General features: G+C 42.1%; 1 protein-coding gene across 1 annotated transcript in view; it reads left to right on the top strand.

Annotated features, from left to right (window-relative positions):
- The window catches only part of VWC2L (von Willebrand factor C domain containing 2 like), a 213835-nt gene that overhangs the window by 75233 nt on the left and 114713 nt on the right, over nucleotides 1–23889 (top strand). The window contains exon 3 of the mRNA XM_044305101.1: nucleotides 11977–12106. Coding sequence (XP_044161036.1) covers nucleotides 11977–12106 — 130 coding nt within the window. The remainder of the gene's footprint in view (nucleotides 1–11976; nucleotides 12107–23889) is intronic.

Below are 23889 nucleotides of genomic sequence, written 5' to 3'. Positions count from 1 at the left end.
CGTCTGGCACCAACAACCATGCCACACTCAAAATTGCTTAAATCACCTTTCTTTCCCATTCTGACATTCAGTTTGGAGTTCAGGAGATTGTCTTGACCAGGACCACAACCCTACATGCATTGAAGCAACTGCCATGTGATTGGTTGACTAGATAATCGCATTAATGAGAAATAGAACAGGTGTTCCTAATAATTCTTTAGGTGAGTGTACATGGGACCAACACAGAGGCCTTCAGCCGCCAAGCGTACATGTAACAGGTCAGCCTGTTTCATAGGTACAGATCTGCTGACAGATGCCTTTTAAGAGATGACCTTGGTATGCTCTGATATGTATGCATATCATGTCGCATTCCGTTCTTCATTACGGTAAGGACTCATGCACATGACCCTGGTTTTTGTCTGCATCCGATCTGCATTTTTTGCTGATTGGATGCAGACCCGTTCACTTCATTGCAGCCATAAAAGATGTGGACAGCACAACATGTGCTGTCCGCATCCTAAAAATACGTTCCCCGGTCCCGCAAAAAAAAATAGAATATGTCCTATTTTTGGCCATTTGTAAGACAAGGATAGGACAGTTCTACTGAGGACAGGAGATTCCGTTCTGCAAAATGCAGAACACAAATGACCGGTATCCATGTTTTGCGGATACGCAAATGTAACGCATGAGCCGTAAATGTAATGTGTATAAGAAGTCTGACTTCTTCTAACTGCCCCAGGATCAGCCAGTCTCCGGTGAGTAAACAGCCGCAGCTTCTTATGTAGTCCGCGTGTAGCTCCGAGCCGTGTGGTGGAGGATATTGATTACAGGAGTTGTTGGCACGCCGCCCAGCAGTAAATCCTTAGTCTGAAGCAGGTCAGATCGCTTGGCTGTGGGATTAATTATAATCCAATCAGGCACATGCCTCCCTGATCATCATATACCAGGGGTGTACTCTTATTCTGTGTCACACCTGCTGACATGTACATCTCTGCCTCTTATAAAATGCATTCATCTGGCTGGAATTAGTATAGTCGTGTGGACAGTTACCAGGGGCAGGGACACCCTATGCACCAGGTCAGGGGTATACACCACATGGACCTAACGGGAGTGAGGCAGCAATCCCTCATCATGGAAAGCAATGTTCATCGCTGAAGCTGATGTGGAGCAGATTCTCTTCGATGCTCAGCTGAAGCTTTACAGCTCGCCCATACACAATATTCTCCAAGAGAAGGGGCTCAACACAAATGAATATGTGGAAATGTCATTTCAAATGCAACTGAACATGGGATCATTGAGCTTTACCATTACTGCACAAAATCCCTGCAGAAATAGGTCAAAAAAATGAGCACAAAGAAAGCAGCAGGCCCTGCGTGCGGTGCGGCTCGCTCTGAAGAATGCACATTTGCATCAACCATTGATATCACTTCAACTAGAAATTTTGAACAATTGTATTTGACGGTATTTTACCTGTACGGCTGACAATAGATGTATTGTTTTTACTACAAGAGTTAAAAAACAATCTATCTATGGTATCTACCTATCCATATGTCTATGGAATCTAACTATGGTATCTGTCTATCTATCTGTCTGTCTATGGTATCTATCCATCTATCTATGGAAGCTGTCTATGGTATCTATCTATCTATCTGTCTATCTATATACATATATATATATATATATATATATATATATCTGTCTATGGTATCTATCCATCTATCTATGGTATCTATCTGTCTATCTATATATCTGTCTGTCTATGGTATCTACCTATATATCTGTCTGTCTATGGTATCTATCTATCTATCTATGGTATCTACCTATCCATATGGCCTCATGCACACGACCGTTGTTGTATTCCGTTCCACAAAAAATGGGGTTCAGTTTCCGTTTTTGTTTCCGTGTGTCTTCCTTTATTTATTATTAAAAAAAGTCCAAGTCAACACAGTCTGACACACAAATGATAGGAAAAAACGGACGCGGATGACAATCTTGTGTGCCTCTGTGTTTTTTCACGGTCCCATTGACTTGAATGGGTCCGCAAACCGCTTTCTGTGAAAAAAAATAGGACAGGTTATATTTTTTTGACGGACTGGAACCACGGATCACGGACGACAAACGGTGCATTAGCCGAGTTTTCAACGGACCCATTGAAAGTCAAGGGGTCTGCAGAAAATCACGAAAAACGGAACAACAGACACGGAATGAAACAACAGTCGTGTGCATGAGGCCTATGTCTATGGAATCTATCTGTCTATCTATATATATGTCTGTCTGTCTATGTGGTATCTATCTATCCATATGTCTATGAAATTTATCTATGGTATCTATCTGTCTATCTATATATATGTATATCTGTCTGTCTATGGTATATATCCATCTATCTATGAAAGCTATCTATTTATCTAAGAAGAAGAAAATGACAACACTCTCACAGAAAATGAGTGAAAAGAAAGACTCGCAACATTTCAGCTCATTCATAGAGCCTTTTTTGAGTTCTGCCATTTTTTTCTTCTTATATTGTTCTGGATTTGTTGCTGGATCCATTGGCCTGCACCTCCATATGGATATTTGGCCTGCACCTCCATATGGATATTTGGCCTGCACCTCCATAATTTATATTTGGCCTGCACCTCCATAATTTATATTTGGCCTGCACCTCCATAATTTATATTTGGCCTGCACCTCCATAATTTATATTTGGCCTGCACCTCCATATTGATATTTGGCCGGCTGTGCTGCCATTGGCTTCTATTGCTATTTATCTATCTATCTATGGTTTCTATCTGTCTGTCTATCTACAGATGTAGTAGAGTTAACACACATGCTTTCTGAGACATGCTATCTAAACTAAATGTATTAGGCCCCTTTCAAACGGGCGAGTTTTTCGTGCGGGTGCGATGCGTGCGGTGAACGCATTGCACCCGCACTGAATCCTGACCCATTCATTTCTATGGGGCTGTACACATGAGCGGTGATTTTCACGCATCACTTGTGCGTTGAGTGAAAATCGCAGCATGCTCTATATTGTCCGATTTTCACGCGACGCAGGCCCCCTAGAAGTGAATGGGAAGCGTGAAAATCGCATAGCATCCGCAAGCAAGTGCGGATGCGGTGTGATTTTCACGCACGGTTGCTAGGAGACGATCGGGATGGGGACCCGATCTTTATTATTTTCCCTTATTACATGGTTATAAGGGAAAATAATAGCATTCTGAATACAGAATGCATAGTACAATAGCGCTGGAGGGGTTAAAAAAAATAAAAAATAATTTAACTCACCTTAGTCCACTTGATCGCGAAGCCGGCATCTCCTTGTGTCTCCTTTGCTGAACAGGACCTGGGGTGAGCATTAAATACAGGTAAAGGACCTTTGATGACGTCACTCCGGTCATCACATGGTACGTCACATGATCTTTTACCATGGTGATTCACCATGGTAAAAGACCATGTGATGACTAGAGTGATGTCATCAAAGGTCCTTTACCTGTTTTTAATGCTCACCACAGGTCCTATTCAACAAAGGAGACAGAAGGAGATGCCGGGCTTCGCGATCAAGTGGACTAAGGTGAGTTAAATTATTTTTTATTTTTTTAACCCCTCCAGCGCTGTTTTACTATGCATTCTGTATTCAGAATGCTATTATTTTCCCTTATAATCATGTTATAAGTTAAAATAATACAATCTTCAGAACATCAATCCCAAGCCCGAACTTCTGTGAAGAAGTTCGGGTTTGGGTACCAAACATGCGCGATTTTTCTCACGCAAGTGCAAAACGCATGACAATGCTTTGCACTCGCATGGAAAAATCGCGCATTTTCCCGCAACGCATCCGCCTCTTATCCGGGCAAAAAAACTGACGCCCGTGTGAAAGAGGCCTTAAGCAAACACCTTCAATTGCTTTTCAATGGCTTTTGTTTCTAGGTAACGCGATGAGTTAAAGGGTTTCCGTCATCAGAAAAATGGGTATTAAGCTGTCGGACATGAGCGATGTGCTAATGTCAGCTGAACATAACTATATTAGTCCCATGTCACTACGTGCCGCCGTTATTTAGAAAAACTAACTTGTATAATATGCAAATGAGCCTCTAGGAGCAGGGGAGGGGGGCGTTGCACCGACTCCTCGAGGCTCCATTCGCTTACCTCTTTCAACGCCCTTCTACACTTGATTGACAGGGCCAGGCAGCGTTGGTCTCCTGTCTGCCAGGGAAATCTCGCGCCTGCGCCGCCCCGTTCAGTATTCGCGCAGGCGCAATGATACAAGGCTTCCTTACTGCACCTGCGCTGAATACGTCGCAGTGAGGAAGACGGCTGCTGTCGAACGTCCTTCCCTCACTGCGCCTGCGCCGAATACTGAACGGGACGGCGCAGGTGCGAGATTTCCCCGGCAGACAGGAGACCAACGCTGCCTGGCCCTGTCAATCAAGTGTAGAAGGGCGTTGAAAGAGGTAAGCGAATGGAGCCTCGAGGAGTCGGTGCAACGCCCCCCTCCCCTGCTCCTAGAGGCTCATTTGCATATTATACAAGTTAGTTTTTCTAAATAACGGCGGCACGTAGTGACATGGGACTAATATAGTTATGTTCAGCTGACATTGGTACAGGGCTGGCAAACCTGCGGCTCTCCAGCTGTTGTAAAACTACAACTCCCACCATGCCCTGCTGTAGGCTGATAGCTGTTAGCAGACTGGGCATGCTGGGAGTTGTAGTTTTGCAACAGCTGGAGAGCCGCAGGTTGGCCATACCTACATTAGTACATCGCTAATGTCAGCCAAGTAAATACCCATTTTTCTGATGACAGAAACCCTTTAAGAGTTTGAGTGTTAACTCTGCTACATCTGTATCTGTCTATGGTATCTATATAAAAATTGCAGCACCAGAAAATAAATAGAGACGGTACAAGCCCAAGAGGACTCGACTCAAGATCCCAGTAGATAAAAATGGCAAAAGGCCGCACTCTCAAGGAGATAACAAAGAAAAGGTTCCTTTATTCCCCCAATGTGATTGTGACGTTTCAGCTCAGCATTAGAGCAAGTATTAGGAAAGGCTCTGATGCTGAGCTGAATGGCCACGATCACATTGGAGGAATAAAATAACTTTTTCTTTGTTATCTTCTTGAGAGTGCGGCCTTTTGCCATTTTCATCTATCCATCTAGATAGAGTGATATAAGGAACAGCATGTTGGACTTCACCTGCCCGCAGCTATTGTTCTCAGGAAATAAGCTACTACCAGAGGTGGTTTTTTTTTTTTTGCCTTCCTCTGGATCAACTTGCAGGATAACAGGCCGAACTGCAGTGACAGATGTCTTTTTTCAGCCTACAATATGTTACTATGTCTGGCAGCAGCTTCTTCCCCACTCACTATAAATGCATGCTCAGCTGAACGAAGTATGCATATGTATGCATATACAGTGGATATAAAAAGTCTACACACCCCTGTTAAAATGTCAGGTTTATGTGATGTAAAAATGAGACAAAGATAAATCATTTCAGAACTTTTTCCACCCTTAATGTGACCTATAAACTGTACGACTTTAAAAACAAACTGAAATCTTTTAGGTAGAGGGAAGAAAAAATATAAAAATAAAATAATATGGTTGCATAAGTGTGCACACCCTTAAACTAATACTTTGTTGAAGCACCTTTTGATTTTATTACAGCACTCAGTCTTTTGGGGCATGAGTCTATCAGCATGGCACATTTTGACTTGGCAAGATTGGGTCGTTGTCATGCTGAAAGATGAAGTTCCTCTTCATGTTCAGCTTTCTAGCAGAAGCCTGAAGGTTTTGTGACAATATTGACTGGTATTTGGAACTGTTAATAATTCCCTCTAGATTAACTAAGGCCCCAGTTCCAGCTGAAGAAGAACGGCACCTTGGCATGATGCTGCCACCACCATGCTTCACTGTGGGTACGGTGTTCTTTTGATGATGTGCAGTGTTGTTTTTGAACCAGACATATCTTTTAGAATTATGGCCGAAAAGTTCAACCTTGGTTTCATCAGACCATAACACCTTTCCCCACATGCTTTTGGGAGACTTCAGATGTGTTTTTGCAAAATGCAGCCTGGCTTGGATGTTTGTCTTCGTAAGAAAAGGCTTTTGTCTTGCCACTCTACCCCATAGCCCAGACATATGAAGAATACGGAAGATTGTTGTCACATGTACCACACAGACAGTATTTGCCAGATATTCCTGCAGCTCCTTTAATATTGCTGTAGGCATCTTGGTAGCCTCCCAAACCAGTCTTCTTCTCGTCTTATCATTAATTTTGGAGGGGCGTCCAGTTCTTGGTAATGTCACTGTTGTGCCATATTTTCTCCACTTGATGATGACTGTCTTCACTGTGTTCCATGGTATATCTAATGCCTTGGAAATTCTTTTGTACCCTTCTCCTGACTGATACCTTTTAACAATGAGATCCCTCTGATGCTTTGGAAGCTCTCTGTGGGCCATGGCTTTTGCTGTTGGAATGCGACTAAGAAAATTTCAGGAAAGACCAACTAGAGTCAGCTGAACTTTATTTGGGGTTAATCAGAGACACTTTAAATGATGGCAGGTGTATGCCGACTCCTATGTAACTTATGCAACCACATTATTTTAGTGTTTTTTTGTTTTCTTCCCTCCACCTAAAAGATTGCAGTTTGTTTTTCAATTGAGTGGTACAGTTTATAGGTCACATTAAAGGTGGAAAAAGTTCTGAAATGATTTATCTTTGTCTCATTTTTTTACATCACAGAAACCTGACATTTTAACAGGGGTGTGTAGACTTTTTATATCCACTGGATACATGTATATATGTATATCAGAAGCAAAATCTTCACGCAATTCATGCACATTTTGCAGTGGCCTCCTATGATCAGAATATGGAAGGGGCAGTAATATGGGGGCACTGAAGCCCCTCACTGTCATTATGTGGCATAGTAGTGTCCAGATGGGTGTGGTAGTGACTGCTCCTGCGGTTCATCTTTGATTTAGATGCAGTTCTCTTTGCCCTCCATGATTTGCTCATATTCCTTCACTTCTTTCATTAATACATTACCTGCATGTCTTATTGTCTAAATGGAGCATCCATAAGAAGCCACAAAATACCGTACACTTGACCAGTACAGCATTAACCTCACCACGTGTAAAGGCACAGTTCCCATTATTAGCCGAATCTTCTATGAGTAACCCTCCTGGTAATGAGCATAGAAGGGTCAGTACACTGCAGTATATCACACATAGGACAATTACTGAAACTTACTTTTACAATTTTACCTTTTTTAATGGTTTGTGATTTCTATGGAAAATAATATCATACAAAGCTGTGTGGTTCTCAGCTAAGGTGTAGTAAGCCGCCAGTCTGACACACAATGTGTAATTAGCATGCTGGTCAAGCAGCGGCTGCCTCAACTGTGTAGGCGGTATACCGGGGTGAAAAGTATAGTCAGTGGCGGTGATAATTACAGCCTGAAAAACTGCTTAATTATCACTTAATAAAAAATATCTCAAATTCTTGTCTTCTCTTTGAACTGGGTATAAAATCTGTTAGTATTATGCTAAGATATCCTACTCAAAGGCGATTCAGGAAATATTAATATTTTATCTATTCCATCCATCTATCTGTCATATATATGTTGTGTATCAATCTATGGCTACTTTCACACTAGCGTTCGGGCGGATCCGTTCTGAACGGATCCGCTCATAATAATGCAGACGGAGGCTCCGTTCAGAACGGATCCGTCTGCATTATATTAGCTAAAAAAAGCTAAGTGTGAAAATAGCCTCGGACGGATCCGTCCAGACTTTCAATGTAAAGTCAATGGGGGACGGATCCGCCTGAAGATTGAGCCACAGGGTGACATCTTCAAACGGATCCGTCCCCATTGACTTACATTGTAAGTCTGGGCGGATCCGCACGCCTCCGCACGGCCAGGCGGACACCCGAACGCTGCAAGCAGCGTTCAGCTGTCCGCCTGTCCGTGCGGAGGCGAGCGGAGCGGAGGCTGAACGCCGCCAGACTGATGCAGTCTGAGCGGATCCGCTCCATTCAGACTGCATCAGGGCTGGACGGCTGCGTTCGGGTCCGCTCGTGAGCCCCTTCAAACGGAGCTCACGAACGGACCAGCGAACGCTAGTGTGAAAGCAGCCTATCTCATATCTATTTATTTCATATCTATCTATCTATCTATCTATCTATCATAGCTATTAGATATGATAGATAGTCAGATAGATAGATAGATGGATGGATAGATAGATAGATAGAGGGATCCACTTTTCTTCATGTTAGGCCTCTTTCACACTTGCGTTGTCCGGATCCGGCGTGTACTCCACTTGCCGGAATTACACGCCGGATCCGGAAAAACGCAAGTGTACTGAAAGCATTTGAAGACGGATCCGTCTTCAAAATGCGTTCAGTGTTACTATGGCAGCCAGGACGCTATTAAAGTCCTGGTTGCCATAGTAGTAGTGGGGAGCAGGCGAGCGGTATACTTACAGTCCGCGCGGCTCCCGGGGCGCTCCAGAATGACGTCAGAGCGCCCCATGCGCATGGATCATGTGATCCATGCGATCACGTCATCCATGCGCCTGGGGCGCCCTGACGTCACTCTGGAGCGCCCCGGGAGCCGCACGGATGGTAAGTATGCTGCTCCCCGCTCCCCACTACACTTTACCATGGCTGCCAGGACTTTAGCGTCCCGGCAGCCATGGTAACCATTGAGAAAAAGCTAAACGTCGCATCCGGCAATGCGCCGAAACGACGTTTAGCTTAAGGCCGGATCCGGATCAATGCCTTTCAATGGGCATTCATTCCGGATCCGGCCTTGCGGCAAGTGTTCCGGATTTTTGGCCGGAGCAAAAAGCGAACTGAAGACATCCTGATGCATCCTGAAGGACGGACTGTCCATTCAGAATGCATTAGGATAATCCTGATCAGTATTCTTCCGGCATAGAGCCCCGACGACAGAACTCTATGCCGGAAGACAATAACGCAGATGTGAAAGAGCCCTTATCCAGAGTGCTGCCTCTGTTTCTTACTATTTAGATAATATCTATTTATCTCTCATAGCTATGCATCTCATATCTATCTATCTATTTATCTATTGTGGGGATTCGCTCTGGTAGGCAGGGTAAGTGGATGCAGAACAAAGGTAAAAAAAAAAAAATTGTAAAACGAAACTTCAGTGTTTATTCACACACAAGACAAAAACAAAGCGACATTCTTCAGTTTTAGTGTTAGTTCACACAAAGGAAAGTCCAAAGAACAAAACAATCACCTTGTTAGCCGTTTTTTCACCAGCGGTCACAACAGACTTTAGGGGGGCCTCAGATCTCAAAACAGAGACACCTTGCTGCTGAGCCCAGCTGTCTTTTAAGGACAGCTAAGTGTTGTCAAAACCCGGACCGGAATATTAAAATCCAGTCCGGTGTTTGACCCCACCTGGCTGCAAATCAGCCCAGCAACACTGGGAGGAAAATACCTGTCTTCCCAGACCATACCCTATCACACTATCTATCTCATATCTATCTGCAGCGGACCGGACCGCAGGGGCAGTATGTGAGTGCATGGTGGGCCGATGGGAGTAGTAGTCGTATTTACGGTTTTGCAGCTCCCTGGGTCGGCGTGCTGTGATGAGGAAGACAGCACTAAATCCTCCGGGGCACTCTCTATTGCAGGGAACACCAGCCAGATGGAAGTTGAGGTGCCCTTGATGGTAATGGGTACACTTATAGTGATTTGTTGGCTGAGCCCCATGTTGTTTGTGACGCCAGCACCGTAAGGTGCAATTAGGAGTTGATGTGGAATAAGGAGACCAAGTTTCTTAATAAACTCCTAGTACTTTACTTAAGCTGATCCAAAGGTCATCAATGTATGCAAAAGTAATTTACAGCAAGGCAGCTTTTACACAGATTCAAATTAGTTCCTAGAAGTTGCATAAGGGGCAGTTTTCGATGACAATCAATCTTTCTCCCTTATTTCTCCAGACTGGAGGGATGAACTATCTCTGCTGTACTGTATAATCATATACCTCTGTATCCTCTCTAGAAATACTATATTTTGACAGATGGTCTTTCTGTCCTTGGTTATGGTGGGCAGCTTTGCCTCAGACATCACACACACTTCTCCTTCTCCTCTGTACTGTGTGTAGGGCGAAGTCTGCCCTGGGAGGCTTGTTAGAACCTCCCTCTCCCTGTACAACTTTATTGGAACTCATATACAAGCACAATTTGCACGAAAAACAATCACAGCATTAGGCCTATTGCACACGGCCGTTTTTTTTTCCCGTTTACTGGCGTTTTTTGCATTCCGTATACGGTCCGTATATGGAACCATTCATTTCAATGGTTCCGCAAAAAAAACGGAATGTACTCCGTATGCATTCCGTTTCCGTATTTCCGTTTTTCCGTTCCGTTTTAACATAGAACATGTCCTATTATTGCCCGCAAATCACAGTCCGTGGCTCCATTCAAGTCAATGGATCCGCAAAAAAAACGGAACACATACGGAAATGCATCCGTATGTCTTCCGTTTCCGTTCAGTTTTTTCCTGAACCATCTATTGAAAATGTTATGGCCAACCCAATTTTATCTATGTAATTACTGTATACTGTATATGCCATACGGAAAAACGGAACGGAAAAACGGAACAGAAATGGAAACACAACGGAAACAAAAAACGGAACAGCGTATCCATGAAAAACGGACCGCAAAACACTGAAAAAGCCATACGGTCGTGTGCAATAGGCCTTAAGCAGTGTGTTTCAGGACTATCTCCTATCTATCTATCTCCTATCTATCTAAATCAGCCACAGCATTAAAGGATGACCATACGGAGCACAATTTCAGAACAGAGTCCACCATATACAGTATCTGCTGCAAAATCTGCACGTGTTACTCCAGATACAGATACTTTGCTGTTTGAAATAGTTAGAAATCTGTAGTGGAAATCCACAGTATAACTGGTGATGCTGCACATTAGTTTATTCTGCAGATACGTTTTCAGTGTATGGATGAGATTTCAGAAAACCCCATCCACTGTGCTATTGCTATAAAATGCTGTGGATTTGCTGCATGCAGATTCACCGAAGTAAATACGCAGTGTCTCCACGCCTTGTGGATATGCGCTATGTGAATAACTTTATCTGGCTGCAGTGTCACAAGTTATGATGTGGGATATATTAGGCAGCAAGTGAACAGTTTGTTTTTAAATTTGGTGTGTTGGATACAGGATAAATGGACATATGTAAGGGTTTGGGCTAAATTGTGATGACTAGATGAATGGGTCACAGCATCTCTAAAACCACAGGCCTTGTGCGATATCCCGGGATACGGTAGTTAGTACCTACCAAAACTAATCCAAAGAAGGACAATTGGTGAATCGACAACAGCACCATGGGTGCCTTAGGCTCACTGATTCTGGTCATGCCCTACAGGACAGCTAAGGTAGTACAATTTGCTGAAAAGGTTGGTGCTGGCTATGATGGAAAGTTGTTAGAGCAGCTTTCTATGTATCGGGTTGCATTTCATTGCTCAATGGTCAACTTCTGACGCTCATTTGCCCATTTGTAGGTGCTTTTTGCAGTGGCCATTATGGGCAACTGTAACTGGTCTGTGGCTGTGCAGATCCATCCACAATAAGCTGTGATGTGTTGTGTGTTCTCATTCCTGTTCAGGCAAACTAGCCCTTACTCCCTCTATGTATGAATTAGCCTTAGTCTCCTATAACCCGGTGGCTGGTTCACCAGTTGTCCTCCATGGACCATGTTTGGTAAGTACTAACCACTATTCCCCAGAAACACCCAACAAGACCTGCCATTTGAGAGAATCTCTGACCCAGTCTTCCTCTAAATGATTTTATTGTTATGGCTGAAATATCATATGTGTTGTTTTCTAGCTGCATATACTACACACAAAATGTTAAATATTAGCATTTTATTTTATTGTACAGTTACATCTGTAAATTTGTTGTCATCTTGACAGTCACAAATCCTATAACATGTCTATTACCTCCTGACAGCCTTCTCCGTGTGAATGGTGCCGGTGTGAACCCAGCAATGAAGTCCACTGTGTTGTAGCAGATTGTGCTGTACCGGAATGTGTAAATCCTGTGTATGAACCTGAGCAGTGCTGCCCTGTCTGCAAGAACGGTGAGTGGAGCGCTTCCTTAGAATTAGTTTATTGCACAGCAAATGTTTTTGCCCACACAACCCGCCCCTTTTTAGAGACTATGAGCCAGTTTCACATCCCAAATGTCCTAAAAAATTAAGGAATTGTCCAGTAATGAAAAAAATTCACCTGCTGGCAGGGGCGGATTAAGTGCACGATAGGCCTGGGGCTGTCTACCCAACTTAGGCCCCTCCATTTTAGTTTTAGTTTAAGTTTTAGTTGGTTTTTTTTTTTTTTTTGTTTTTTGTATGAAGAGGCTGCGGTGCTTCGTGAGCGCCAGAGTCTCTTCCTAGGCCATATGACATCACATTCATCGTTCACATGGACTAGCTGCAGCTCAGTCCCATCTGAGTGATTGGCGCTGAGCTGCAATACCAATTACAGTGCTATCAAATGGACAGCGCTGTGCTTGGTAAGGAGCAAAGAGACTACGGCACTCCCTGGAACATCGCCGTCTCCTCAAACAGCTGATTGGCGGGGGTGCCAGGAGTCAGACCCCCACCATCTCCTAACTCTCTGAGTACAGATGTCATAGATGTTACCTGCAGTTCTATGTAACACCCCACATAACACAGTGAACTATTGTGTTATCTGGGCTGTTATATAGGACTGCAGGTGACAAATAATAGTTTTAGTTGCCAAATTTAAAATACATATGATAATGATAAAAAAAAGACTTGGAGGAGAATTGGGGTCATTTATCAAACTGGTGTAAAGTAGAACTGGCTTAGGTGCCCACAGAAACCAATCAGTTTCCTACTTTCATTTTCCATAGGAATAGTCAAAAATGAAAGGTGGAATCTGTTGCTATGGGCAACTAACCCAGTTCTACTTTACACCAGTTTGATAAATTATCCCAAAGGTCCCTATAGTGTCTACAGCAGTTATAATGTCCCCTAGAGTGCCCCCAGTAATAATAACACCCTATATTTCGCTCCAGGTAATAATGCCTGTATAGTGTCCCCAAAAATAATGTCCCCTAATAGCAACTACTACCTCCATATAGTAATTTCCCCCACACTACCCCATATAGTAATTTTCCCCACACTGCCCAATATAGTAATTTTCCCCACACTGCCCCCATATACAGACGTGGACAAAATTGTTGGTACCCTTTGGTCAATGAAAGAAAAAGTCACAATGGTCACAGAAATAACTTTAATCTGACAAAAGTAATAATAAATTAAAATTCTATAAATGTTAACCAATGAAAGTCAGACATTGTTTTTCAACCATGCTTCAACAGAATTATGTAAAAAAATAAACTCATGAAACAGGCATGGACAAAAATGATGGTACCCCTAACTTAATATTTTGTTGCGCAACCTTTTGAGGCAATCACTGCAATCAAACGCTTCCTGTAACTGTCAATGAGACATCTGCACCTCTCAGCAGGTATTTTGGCCCACTCCTCATGAGCAAACTGCTCCAGTTGTGTCCGGTTTGAAGGGTGCCTTTTCCAGACTGCATGTTTCAGCTCCTTCCAAAGATGCTCAATAGGATTGAGGTCAGGGCTCATAGAAGGCCACTTTAGAATAGTCCAATTTTTTCCTCTTAGCCATTCTTGGGTGTTTTTAGCGGTGTGTTTTGGGTCATTGTCCTGTTGCAAGACCCATGACCTGCGACTGAGACCAAGCTTTCTGACACTGGCTAGTACATTTCTCTCTAGAATTCCTTGATAGTCTTGAGATTTCATTGTACCCTGCACAGATTCAAGACACCCTGTGCCAGACGCAGCAAAGCAGCCCCAGAACATAACAGAGCCTCCTCCATGTTTCACAGTAGGGACAGTGTTCTTTTCTTGATATGCTTCATTTTTTCGTCTGTGAACATACAGCTGATGTGCCTTGGCAAAAACTTCGATTTTTGTCTCATCTGTCCACAGGACATTCTCCCAGAAGCTTTGTGGCTTGTCAACATGTAGTTTGGCATATTCCAGTCTTGCTTTTTTATGATTCGTTTTCAACAATGGTGTCCTCCTTGGTCGTCTCCCATGTAGTCCACTTTGGCTCAAACAACGACGGATGGTGCGATCTGACACTGATGTTCCTTGAGCATGAAGTTCACCTTGAATCTCTTTAGAAGTCTTTCTAGGCTCTTTTGTTACCATTCGGATTATCCGTCTCTTAGATTTGTCATCAATTTTCCTCCTGCGGCCACGTCCAGGGAGGTTGGCTACAGTCCCATGGATCTTAAACTTATGAATAATATGTGCAACTGTACTCACAGGAACATCTAGTTGCTTGGAGATGGTCTTATAGCCTTTACCTTTAACATGCTTGTCTATAATTTTCTTTCTGATCTCTTGAGACAGCTCTTTCCTTTGCTTCCTCTGGTCCATGTCGAGTGTGGTACACACCATATCACCAAACAACACAGTGATTACCTGGAGCCATATATATAGGCCCAATGGCTGATTACAAGGTTGTAGACACCTGTGATGCTAATTAGTGGACACACCTTGAATTAACATGTCCCTTTGGTCACATTATGTTCTGTGTTTTCTAGGGGTACCATCATTTTTGTCCATCCCTGTTTCATGAGTTTATTTTTTTACATAATTCTGTTGAAGCATGGTTGAAAAACAATGTCTGACTTTCATTGGTTAACATTTATAGAATTTTAATTTATTATTACTTTTGTCAGATTAAAGTTATTTCTGTGACCATTGTGACTTTTTCTTTCATTGACCAAAGGGTACCAACAATTTTGTCCACGTCTGTAGTAATTTCCCCCACACTACCCCATATAGTAATTTTCCCCACACTGCCCAATATAGTAATTTTCCCCACACTGCCCCCATATAGTAATTTCCCCCACACTGCCCCCATGTAGTAATTTTCCCCACACTACCCCATATAGTAATGTCCCCCACACTGCCCCATATAATAATTTTCCCCACACTGCCCCATATAGTAATTTTCCCCACATTGCCCCATATAGTAATTTGCCCCACACTGCTCTCCCATGAAATTATTTGCCCCCACACTGCCCCCCAATGAAGTGATTTTTCCCATGTAATAATCTGCCCCCAGACTACCCCCATTAAATGACTTGCCCCCATGTCCTCCTCTGCCCCCCAAAGTTAGCACACACAGAAAATAAAAAAAATTAATAAAAGCTAATACTTACCTGCGTCCGGGATGGTTAGGCAGGTAGCAGGCGCGCAATATTCATGGTCCTGCGTCCCAGCACAATCGCGCAATGATGTCATCACACACGCCTATGTTGGGATTATACTACCACATAGGCCTCAGGCCTACTAGGCCTAAAGCCTATGGCAGGTGATTGGCGACAGGGCAGGGAACTATGCACCTCTGTGCCCCGCCGCAGTATGTGGGTGTTTGGGCCGGCGTTGGGCTTCCCAGTGATGCCGGGCCCGGGGCTGCCAACCCGAATGCCCTTATGTTAATCTGCCACTGCCTGCTGGGTGACCACTCCCAACAAACACCTTATTGGGGATTGGAGCTGAAGCTAAAGCAACCACTGAGCCTTACTAAGTTTACATTACAGTTAGGACTGAAGGAGGTATCAACAGTCAAGCCCCACCAATCAGGCAATGATGGGATATCTAATTAATAAAAGCATATAATTGGTGCACTCCTTAAGGGCTATAGCTAGGTGACATCTTTGCATTGCATTGCATGATTGGTATGCTACAGGAGCTGTCAAGGATCATAGACCCTTAGTAATTTAAACATGTGCCCAGATGATATAATCCACAGAACTTAATGGAAACTGTGTGAAGTAGCATACATGGATCCACCTAAAGTCATATAACTGGAGATACACTAGGCTGCAACCAAGCCCCATGAATAGATCCTAGACCCTCCCCACCTGCAGACAGAAAGAGACAGAACAGTAACCAAGACCCTGGCATCTTCCATAGTCAAGATACGGTATGTAGAGGGAGGCTAAGGTCTTTGCTATTCCTCTGCCTTCTGTCTGCAAGGGGGAATTTGGAGAAGGGATGATTGTAAAGCTCAGAAGCTGTAGTCTGTACTGGGCTCTAGGAATGGATGGAGGATGGAGTAGATGGGCGCTTCTAGAGTTGCTGCTGTGGCCAAAAACTATGCACCCTGTGACTTATGAATATATGGGGCAGCTGGCAGTTGTCTTCTTTGTTAAATGGGGTATTCTGAGATATTGTTTTATTTCATGTCCCCCTTGATGTAAAAAACTAAATTTCCATTAATAGTTCTTAAAATTTGCCTACCACATGATCGTGCCACCAGTGATGAGTAGTGTTGATCATGAATATTCGAATTGCGAATTTTTATAGCGAATATAGGTACTTTGAAAATTCACGAATATTTTGAATATAGTGATATATATTCGTAATTTCAAATATTCGAGATTTTTTTATTGCAAATTTTTCAATTGCCGAGTAAAAACATGATTCCTCCCTGCTTCTTGCTTGTGGGCCAATGACTCATTGGCCCACAAGGAAGAAGCAGGGAAGAATCATGACTTTAAATGGGAAAAAAGATGAATAGTCAAAAAAAACGAATATATAGCACTATATCGAATATATTAGTTTTTTTGAATATTCATAATATTCTAAAACAAGAATATATAGCAATATAGCGAATATTCTGAAAAAAAACCCAAATATAGAGCAATTTAGCTAATATAGTGCTATAATCTTTGTCTAATAGTTGTCATTTTTTTCTCATCTGAAGTTCAGATTGGAAAAAAAATTCAACTATTGAAAAAAAAAGATTATAGCACTATATTACCTAAATTGCTCTATATTCGTTGTTATTTTTTTTTCAGAATATTCGCTATATATTCTTGTTTTAGAATATTACGAATATTTGAAAAAACAAATATATTCTATATAAAGCTATGACTTATTGGCCCACAAGCAAGAAGAAGGGAGGAATCATGTTTTTACTTGGCAATTGATAAATTTGCGATAAAAATTAGCATTATGAAAATTCGCATATTGCGCGATCATTACCTTGTCGATTTTTCGAGTGAAAAATTAGTAGAATATAACGAATATTCGAATTTGCGAATATTCGACGAATATTCTGCAAAATATTCGTGAAATATAGCGAATTCGAATATGACCCCTGCCGCTCATCACAAGTGATGACTGACATGTTCATCGTGGGTTGTGATCATATGCACAATATACGGCATGTGATCCAGAAAGTGCCTGCAGCATAATTTGACCAGGGACTGCAGCGCTGGCTTGGTAAGAAAATTTCAATAACTATCAATGGAAAAGTTGTTTTTCACATCAAGCTGGGGGGAACATGAAATGAAAATATTTATCTCCTTGGTGTAGATTATTTTGGATGAAGAAGTTCTCTGGCAGTGGGGACTGGCTGAGCATGCTGCAGCTAAAAAGAGAGAGAAGGGGGACTGGAGGGTGGAATAATCCCTGCCCTCTCTTCCTTGCAAGGTTTTATAGAGCCTTAGTACAGTCATCTGTATAATGCCTTATACATCAAAGAAACATAGAATGTTTTATTTATGATGCGACTGAAATTTGACAGGAAAAAAAACCTCTTGCTGCCTCTACATCTACATGAGGCATGCATAGTTAACGGAGTTATCCAGTATTTTGATATTGATGGCCTATCCTCAGGATAGGTCATCAATAGGAGATTGGCGGGGTCTAACTCCTAGTCCCCCAGCCGATTAGCTGTTTGAAGAGTCCGCTGCACTCACCAGAGCTCCTGTGCCTCTTCACAGCTTACCCAGCACAGCGCCGTTCATTGGATAGTGGCTGTGTTTTGTATTGCAGCTCAGCTCCATTCACTTGTATGGGACTGAGCTGTGCTAGGGCCATGTGACTGATGTACAATGACGTCACTGGCCTAGGAAGAGGCCTAAGCTCTCACAGGGCAATGCGGGCTCTTCGAATAGCTGATGAGTGGGGGTGCTGGTACGTCGAACCCTCTCCCCTAATCTAATAATGATGACCTATCCTAGGATAGGCCATCAATATCAAAATCCTGGATAATCCCTTTAAAATATGACTTCATAGAAGCGTGGAGGTCAAATAAACCAGCTCCATTCGTCTCAGAGGTTGCACAGGCCTGTGTCCAAGCCTTAGTCTTGCAGTGTTCATGTGTATGTTCTCAGTGTTCACATCATATACATTCACTCGCCCATCCGTTTTTCGTTACCCAATATCTTGTAATACAAAGCTGCCAAGGAGCTGTTGACTTTCAGGCCCATTTTAATGATTCAACGAGGATCTGAAATTTTGTTTGAACACCATAAACAATTTGATGAAAGTGGGCATTAAAGCTGCCACGTAATAAAGGAAAATAATACTCAATAGTAGAGCACTTCATAGCGACAAAGTAATGTGAACATTTCATTGAAAGTTAAATAGAGAGGTAGTAATTGCTGTATAAAACAGGCTGTCAAATGGAAGTGAATAGTACTACACCAGCATGATGCTTCTAGATAGCAGGGGGCGACAATTCCTTACTCCCAATGCAACATTAATCCAATTGACTTGAGGTGTATTGCAATTTACATTGTGAAGAGGTCATTTTGGAAAACATTTCATACATTTTTCCAACACATCTGCACATAGCATCTAGAGACAAGGCTGGCAAACAGGGTTAGTGGGTCTCATTGAGATGTTAAAGAAACTTTTAAACAGATTCAGTATTTACTTGCTCATACTGAAGTTTTCATAGTTCAGCGAAGCTGGGAACCATTTAAGATGTCCAAATAGCTTCAATAGCTGTTGACCGAATGCTCGTTCAGCCAAGCGTTCTTCTTCCCGACCCCCTCAGTGAATGGGCATAAGCCACTGCCAAACACTCTACCGGTGGCTTGTGTCCTTTGAAAATAAAATGATGGAGAGTTAAAAGCCAACAATTTCCCCAATATGCTGTATATAGTCGGGAGGCGCCGATTAACATAATATTCGGTAGTTGGCAGGTCTGGCCATTTTTTCTATTATGCGTAGGGGCACCTTTAGATTATCCCTGGTAATCTTCATGGCCCTTTTTCAAGATCATTCAAAATGAAAGGAACACTTTGGGGGATATTTATTATTCCCTGTACGTCAGAAAACTGGTGACAGTCACAAAATTTGGTGCAACCAAAACTGTGTGACCAGCTCACCAAAAAATGGGGTGTGGAGTGAGTGTTGCAGGTCCAGCGCAGCCAGCCTGTCACATTTGTTATAATCTATATAAGGAAACTAGCCTAGATGATGCTCCCTTGCTGAGGTAGATATCCATTTTGGCACACAGGCCTGGACACATCCTCCTAGTACATATAATGATGCTGGCGGTGGAAAGGTTAAGACCGGCTTGTAATACGTTGGTCTTAGTAAATGTCCCCTTCGGGAAAGACTTTTACATTGTGTTATGTCTAGCGGAGGGGGGTATGTTCAGGGGGTATCCACATATTAATCCAAAATAGTGACCCAGAAACTGCAACAGAAGCATGGCACTGACTTGTCGGGCAGGTTTTGGCAACTACTGCCAATGTCCCTGAACTATGGGGCAACAGAAGAAAACATAGAAGACTAATGCCTTAGGTTTCATTTACATCTTCGTTAGAGATGATTTAGTATAAATGCTGGCTGTCGGCCGGACAAAAAAACTATTGAATCCGGCAATGCCATATTCAGTGAACGCCGTCAGGCTGTTTTCTGCAGCAACAGCTGGATATGTGAACGTTATCTATCTCATCACATATATAAAACCATTTTTTAAGCTTGAATAAAAAAGTACACTCCAAAATGTGTGAACTTCAAGTGAGTTAAAAGTTACAAAAACATGATTGATTGTTTGCGTCCATTATGTTTTTTCCTACACTAAGCCTGTGCCAAATGTAACACAAAAGAAGCTGGCAGCTCAGAACATCTGATTGAAGAAACAATACACGAATGCAAAACCGTTGACAGCTGCTTTAATTTGTGATGGTTGAGAACCCAATAGACCATTTCTGAGAATTGACTGTATCGATAAAACATTTAAAAGAGAAAATTTGGAATTAGCGTGACATGAATGTTACTCGAGAAGGCACAATTACTAAAACCCTGCCTGGACCAAGGACAAATTGCGGCAGTGTGTAGATAGTGCGTTCATCAATCTTTATTACTTTCTCTGTAAAATATTCATGCATTGAGTGTCATAGGGTCACCATGAATATTCTGTTCTGGCATCAGCAAATGACTAAATATTTGAAGTCCACTAAATGAATTAATATTATAGAAATATGGAACACAGATTGCTACAGCATACCTATCATTCTATTTGTTTTTAGCATAAATCAGCATTGCATGTCAATAAATGAACTTAAAAAGGCTTTCTGGGATTTCAATATTGATGACCTATCCTCAGGATCAGGGGCATAGATAAAGGCTCATGGACCGTGGTGCAATAGTTCAGCTTGGGCTCCCTTCCCTCAGTGCTTTGTGGCCAGGGGCAGGGAAGCACATCGCTTTCCTTCTGCCTGATGTAAAAATTGGAACGGCACCCCCCCCCCCCCATGTCAAATTCTTGACCTAACCCCTTCCCTCCAGCCAGAGGTGTAACTTGACCAGCATGCACTTTCTATAATACCAGTGTGCTTTTATGCGGCACAAGGGTCTTTGGGCACCCTCAGGCTCTTGGGCCTGGTAGCGATTGCTACCTCTGCACCCCCCTATAGCAACGCTCCTGCTCAGGATAGGTCATCAATATCAGATCAGTAGAGTCTGAGACTTGGCACCCTCACCCATTAGCTTTTTTGGGCAGTCGCCAGTGCCAGAAACTATACAGTGGATGGAGCCAGAAGCAGAAGGCTCCAGTAAACCAATACTCCGGTTTCAGATACTACACAGTGGACAGAGTGTTTCATCCACTGTATAGTTTCCATTTCCGGCAGATGTCTGAAACAACTGATCGGTGGGGGTATCAAACAATCCTACGGTGTTGATCCTCATTTAAGCAGTAAACTTTCTTCCCCATTTTACAGAATTTAGCAGAAAAAATTACTGGATTTACAGAATTTAGCAGAATAAATTACTGGATCAACAACCCATCTTTTGATGTCTAGTAGATAGAACTTCAAAAAAAAGATATCCCGACCAATCTTGAACAAATGGGATTTCCAGGATTTACTTTTTTACCCAAGCAATTCATAAGCCACTTTTATATAATTTTATAATGTGGTCTCGTTTCAATTAACTTACAGATTTGCTCATGTGGCACAGATATTTCTCTTCCGTTTGAGCTGTAGATCATGTGCTGTACATGGAACATCTCACCTTTGCTGGCTTGCTTCTTCCCCATCACTACTGATGTGACATCAGTACAGGAGTTAACTATAGCGTTCATTCCTAACAGCTCATGCGTAGACTATACAATCTGCGCATGAGTGCACATGAAGCCTTTCAGTGGGTGTACAAGGTGGGTGACCAAAAGAAAACAGGCTTTGAGAGCACACCCTTTGCAATATGAGAACTGTAGTTCAGGGCAGAACTGGACATTAATGATGAAAACATACACTGTATGGAATGAGAATGGGGTGGTGCAAAAAGATCAAAACAACACTAAAATGTATTGTCAGAACTATTGGGTATAAGAAGAGTCCATAGTATAAGGCCTATACAGATGTATGGACATGAACATTAAGAACAACTATTTTGTCTTATTTGGAAAGGGCAGGATGAGGTCAAAACCCTTTGGACTTAGAATCCCTAACTTCAGATTAACAATCTGTACAAAAGTGTTTACCCAAGTCTGCTTTTGTGAGAAAGAGTTTCACAAGGTCTAATAAAAAAGTATTAATTTAGATAAGACAATGTAGTAAAAATGTTTTGGCGATTCTCAGTGAATAGAAAGAATATTGCATGGGTTTTAATAATTATATATATATATATATATATATATATATATACACACGATATGTGTAAGAATTAAGGGGAATTTTTTCCTAGCTTCAAGTGTAAATTAACGAATTACTTCAGTCTTAGGAAACCTGTTCTTGTGTTTGTAGACACAAATGTTCAAGAACAAACAATGGATTAACACAGAGACAATGGCTGAGTAACACTTATGGTGGTTCCCAAACAAACAGGGATAATCCATGAATAGGGTAGGACTTTGGATTGTGTGACTACACTGGAAGTTATTAAAGTGTATATGAGGGCTGGGTGAAAGTCAACAGTTCATTGTTTCCCTGTTAAACATTCCAAATCCTGTTTTAAAAATCAGTTAATAAGTAAAATCCAAATTCATTCCAAAATTTATATGAATACCTCTGGTGCCATCTGGTGGTAGAATAGAATTGAGGAATTTATTGCAAAATCCCTAGGGGAGGTCCTATTAGTTATAAAATGATGTCACTAGTTGTTGATTAAACTAGACCAGTCCCATTTTAGATAGGATAAAAAGATGATATGGGCTGACAGAGGGGAATCATCATCAGTTCATCAGATCAGGGGGCAGATCATCAGGAAGCAGATCCTCATCATCCTCATCATCTTCTTGAATCAGCTTGAGATGGTCATCTTGAAAAAGACATCTTAATCCATCAGATCCAGCCCTGACCAGCTTTTCAGCCATTGGAGGCCGCCATCTTAGGACCATTGAAACTGATCTCTGCTAGCTGACACTTTTGGTATAGTATAACCTTACCTATATTTTATAGGAAAATTAATTAATATAATATATCTCTCTCTCTATATATATACATATATATATACACTCACCTAAAGAATTATTAGGAACACCATACTAATACGGTGTTGGACCCCCTTTTGCCTTCAGAACTGCTCAGGTAGTCCGTGGCATTTAAACGATGGCCAATTGGCACTAAGGAGCCTAAAATGTGCCCAGAAAACATCCCCCACACCATTACACCACCACCACCAGCCTGCACAGTGGTAACAAGGCATGATGGATACATGTTCTCATTCTGTTTACGCCAAATTCGGACTCTACCATTTGAATGTCTCAACTAGAAATCGGCAACATTTTTCCAGTCTTCAACAGTCCAATTTTGGTGAGCTCGTGCAAATTTTAGCCTCATTTTCCTATTTGTAGTGGAGATGAGTGGTACCCGGTGGGCTCTTCTATCAGCTTGATTCAGTCAGCCCAATCTCCTCTGACCTCTAGCATCAACAAGGCATTTACGCCCACAGGACTGCCGCATACTGGATGTTTTTCCCTTTTGCACACCATTCTTTGTAAACCCTAGAAATGTTTGTGCGTGAAAATCCCAGTAACCGAGCAGATGGTGAAATACTCAGACTGGCCCGTCTGGCACCAACAACCATGCCACGCTCAAAATTGCTTAAATCACCTTTCTTTCCCATTCTGACATTCAGTTTGGAGTTCAGGAGATTGTCTTGACCAGGACCACAACCCTACATGCATTGAAGCAACTGCCATGTGATTGGTTGACTAGATAATCGCATTAATGAGAAATAGAACAGGTGTTCCTAATAATTCTTTAGGTGAGTGTATATATATATATATATATATATACAAACCGGATTCCAAAAAAGTTGGGACACTATACAAATCGTGAATAAAAACTGAATGCAATAATGTGGAGGTGCCAACTTCTAATATTTTATTCAGAATAGAACATAAATCACGGAACAAAAGTTTAAACTGAGAAAATGTACCATTTTAAGGGAAAAATATGTTGAATCAGAATTACATGGTGTCAACAAATCCCCAAAAAGTTGGGACAAGGCCATTTTCACCACTGTGTGGCATCTCCCCTTCTTCTTACAACACTCAACAAACGTCTGGGGACCGAGGAGACCAGTTTCTCAAGTTTA

This window comes from Bufo gargarizans, chromosome 8, assembly GCF_014858855.1.
Source record: "Bufo gargarizans isolate SCDJY-AF-19 chromosome 8, ASM1485885v1, whole genome shotgun sequence".
In the NCBI taxonomy this organism is placed as follows: domain Eukaryota; kingdom Metazoa; phylum Chordata; class Amphibia; order Anura; family Bufonidae; genus Bufo; species Bufo gargarizans.
This window is presented reverse-complemented; position numbering and strand designations above follow the sequence as displayed.